Source organism: Lactuca virosa, chromosome 6 (genome assembly GCF_052849685.1).
Source record: "Lactuca virosa cultivar CGN04683 chromosome 6, Lactuca_virosa_CGN04683_v6, whole genome shotgun sequence".
Taxonomy (NCBI): Eukaryota; Viridiplantae; Streptophyta; class Magnoliopsida; order Asterales; family Asteraceae; genus Lactuca; species Lactuca virosa.
Window position 1 is genome coordinate 88,466,212 of NC_136431.1, and position 3,151 is coordinate 88,469,362.

Consider the following 3,151-nt stretch of genomic DNA (forward strand, 5'->3'; position numbering starts at 1 on the left):
CGTTCAATAGTCATTAAAAAAGAAATGTTTTATAATTCTTATATAACTATTTAAATATGTTTATGTGAACATTATAAAGTTTAATGCATTGTTTGACATTTCAGAAATTATCTGATCTTCAATGGCGTTAAAGTCAACTCTGATTGTATTGTTAGTGAGATTATGTCGAACTCTTTCATGTGGTTATGTAATAATTCATGTGGTTATGTAATAGAACTAAGCCAGGTAGCTCCACTAATTGGTTTAGTTTGTGTGGATAATCCATGGCCCGCTTTCTATAAAACTTGAGGCTTGTTCATCTTGCCGTTTTGTTCTCTAGCGCTTTGCTAGTATTTATTTGCATTTCTTTCTTGATGTTAAAAAAAAATGTATTGTATACAATGATGATAATATGATAATCAATTAAACCCTAATGATAAAAGTATATAATTTTTAAACACTTCATAAATTTTAGAGCTCTAAAATATTTAATCCTTTTTCAACTAACTTATTTTAGAATCCAAAAGGTATTGACTTCAATTAAAAGGATCATGTGAAATTATTTCCAAGAATTAGATGTAAATGTCGAATATTGTAGTTTTCTGTTTTCGTGTATGGTTTTAGGCGTACCTTAAGCCGAAATCAATGTTTTACCCAATTGGCTAATTCGGGTATAAATAGTTTATATCCTTCCTTTCAATAACACCATCATCTACTTCAGCTTTTCTTAATAAATTCTTACCAACAAAACAGTGACACAAACGCAGCTTGCGACATGAGGAAGTCTTTTCTTTTGCTAACTTTCCTTCTCATTTGTATCTCCATTCAACTGGCCAATGTTCGAGCTGACGACAAAGAGAAGCCTGACGACGATAAGAAGAGTCCAGCCCCCGCACCCGCGCCTAAACAGGAGAAAGCCTCCGACGCCGACGCCACTAACTACGACTACTTGACGCCGGATCCAGAAACCGGAAGGCAGCGGGCTTACTGTAAATCGAACGGGAAATGCAACAAAAAGACACTCACTTGTCCTGCAGAATGCCCGGAGAGGAAGCCCAAGAAGAACAAGAAGCAAAAAGGATGTTTCATCCATTGTGGTAGCAAGTGTGAAGCAACCTGCAAATGTATGCAACCTCCTCGAAGAACGTTTTTCTTTTATTTAACAAGCATGAATGCACTTCTTTGACTAACAGATCTTTATTTTTTGTAGGGAGACGTGCGAAATGTAATGGATATGGTTCTTTATGTTATGATCCAAGGTTCGTTGGTGGTGATGGAGTGATGTTCTACTTCCATGGTAGTAAAGGACACGATTTCGCTCTTGTCTCTGACACCAACCTCCAAATCAACGCTCACTTCATCGGAAGTCGACCCACCGGTAGGATCCGTGACTACACATGGGTCCAATCTATCTCCGTCATGTTCGACACCCACACTCTCGTCCTTTCAGCCAAGAAAGTACAACAATGGGATGACTCTGTTGACGTTCTTCTCGTGAAATGGGATGGTCAAGAAGTCAACGTCCCATTCGACGGAGATTCAGAATGGAAAACCAACACCGGAGTTAGAGAAGTGGTGGTGGAGAGGACCGACGACACCAACACCGTCAGAGTGACAGTGGGTGGATTGGTGGAGATTGACATGAAGGCTGTTCCTGTGACCAAAGAAGATGACAAAACTCACAACTACCAGTTACCATCAAATGACGCTTTTGCCCATTTTGAGACCCAGTTCAAGTTCTTGAAGCTGTCAGACGACGTGGAGGGCATTTTGGGGAAAACTTACAGGCCAGGGTATGTGAGCCCAGTGAAAAGAGGGGTAGCCATGCCGTTGATGGGTGGGGAAGACAAGTATGAAACTCCATCTTTAACTTCACCTAATTGCAAGGTTTGCATGTTTCAGAAACAAGCTCCTGGTGCCGGTGATAGTGGTGCTCCAGGTTTGGCCGACTTCTGATGACACAGTGAACATTTCATGTTCTGGTTATTGATTTACGTCTTACGAGTAAAATCGTTAATACATGCATGCATGCAATTGTTGTATTTATCAATTTATGGTATTCAATAAATATATTTATTTTATAAAATATACAAAACTGATGGAAAACTAGAACTTGTTCATTAATTTATTTTATTATTATTATTTTTTAATGGATTGCTATATGTTATTAAATTCTACACTTCGTTAGACTAAAAATTTAATGGATTTCCATATATATATATATATATATATATATATATATATATATATATATGGTTTAGAAATGACATAAATCGTTTTCTGGTCTATTAGGCGCGACACGTCCTTATGGGTCGTGATGCGTTTTCGATCGATTCCGAAACCCTACCTATGAAGCGCGGTGAGTCGTTTTAGATCACTGTGCGGTTTCGTGGACGCGGCGCACCCTCATTTGGATGCGTCACGCTCCAACGATTCACATATGTGTCAAAACATGAACTTCAAACGAATTACGAAACATCTTAGGAAATGAATTTTCATCCCCAAACAATTTTCCTATGAATTTCATTCGAATTAGAAATTTATCACGTTTCTAATTTTTTCTGCCTAAAGAATACATTGAGTTGTTGTGGATAAGATTGAATCGTAAGGCCATTTTCAGGTTTCATATTGAAAAGTTAGTTATATATTACGAATCAGGTTTTGTCGTGGATAAGATTGAATAGTAAGATCTCTCTCTCTCTCTCTCTCTCTCTCTCTCTCTCTCTCTCTCTCTCTCTCTGCTATCGTCACAACCGTCGGAACCACCATCGACCGCCTACTGTCGCCTTGCCGAAATACCGGGAAACCGCCAGAGAAGCTTCATCCAACCACACCCTGTCGACCAACAGCCTCCGATCATCCCAGAAATGCCGACCCGCCGATCGCCGACATCAGCCACGGTCGCCAGAGCCCTTTTCCGGCCAGTTTTTGGAGTAGTTTCCGATCAGATTCTGGCCAAGCAAAATTACACTGGTCAACATTAGTATTCATCCAGTCAAGATCAGTATTCATCGAGTTGCAAAACTGCTATTTTCTAGAACTTCTTAATATCTTCGGTTTCTCGACATGCATCAATCCAAGTGAGTGTCTCGGCCTCATTTTAAATCTTTTACTGTTTTTGGAGGAGAATACATATAACTATATTATTTCTATTAGGGGTGTAGAAATTTTA

At 39.0% G+C, this 3,151-nt stretch overlaps 1 protein-coding gene across 1 annotated transcript; it reads left to right on the top strand.

Annotated features, from left to right (window-relative positions):
* The first annotated feature begins 693 nt into the window (after window positions 1-693).
* LOC145118798 (uncharacterized) lies at window positions 694-2,085 on the top strand. Its single transcript, XM_079054464.1, has 2 exons — window positions 694-1,103; window positions 1,190-2,085. The coding sequence occupies exons 1-2, from the start codon at window positions 755-757 to the stop codon at window positions 1,933-1,935; spliced, it is 1,095 nt and encodes a 364-aa protein (XP_078910590.1). The 5' UTR covers window positions 694-754; the 3' UTR covers window positions 1,936-2,085.
* The last annotated feature ends 1,066 nt before the right edge of the window (window positions 2,086-3,151 follow it).

Coding starts and splice junctions, on each gene's coding strand:
- LOC145118798 (XM_079054464.1), top strand. CDS start 755: ATGAGGAAGTCTTTTCTTTTGCTAACTTTCCTTCTCATTTGTATCTCC. Junction 1,104..1,189: donor GTGTGAAGCAACCTGCAAAT/GTATGCAACCTC, acceptor TATTTTTTGTAG/GGAGACGTGCGAAATGTAAT.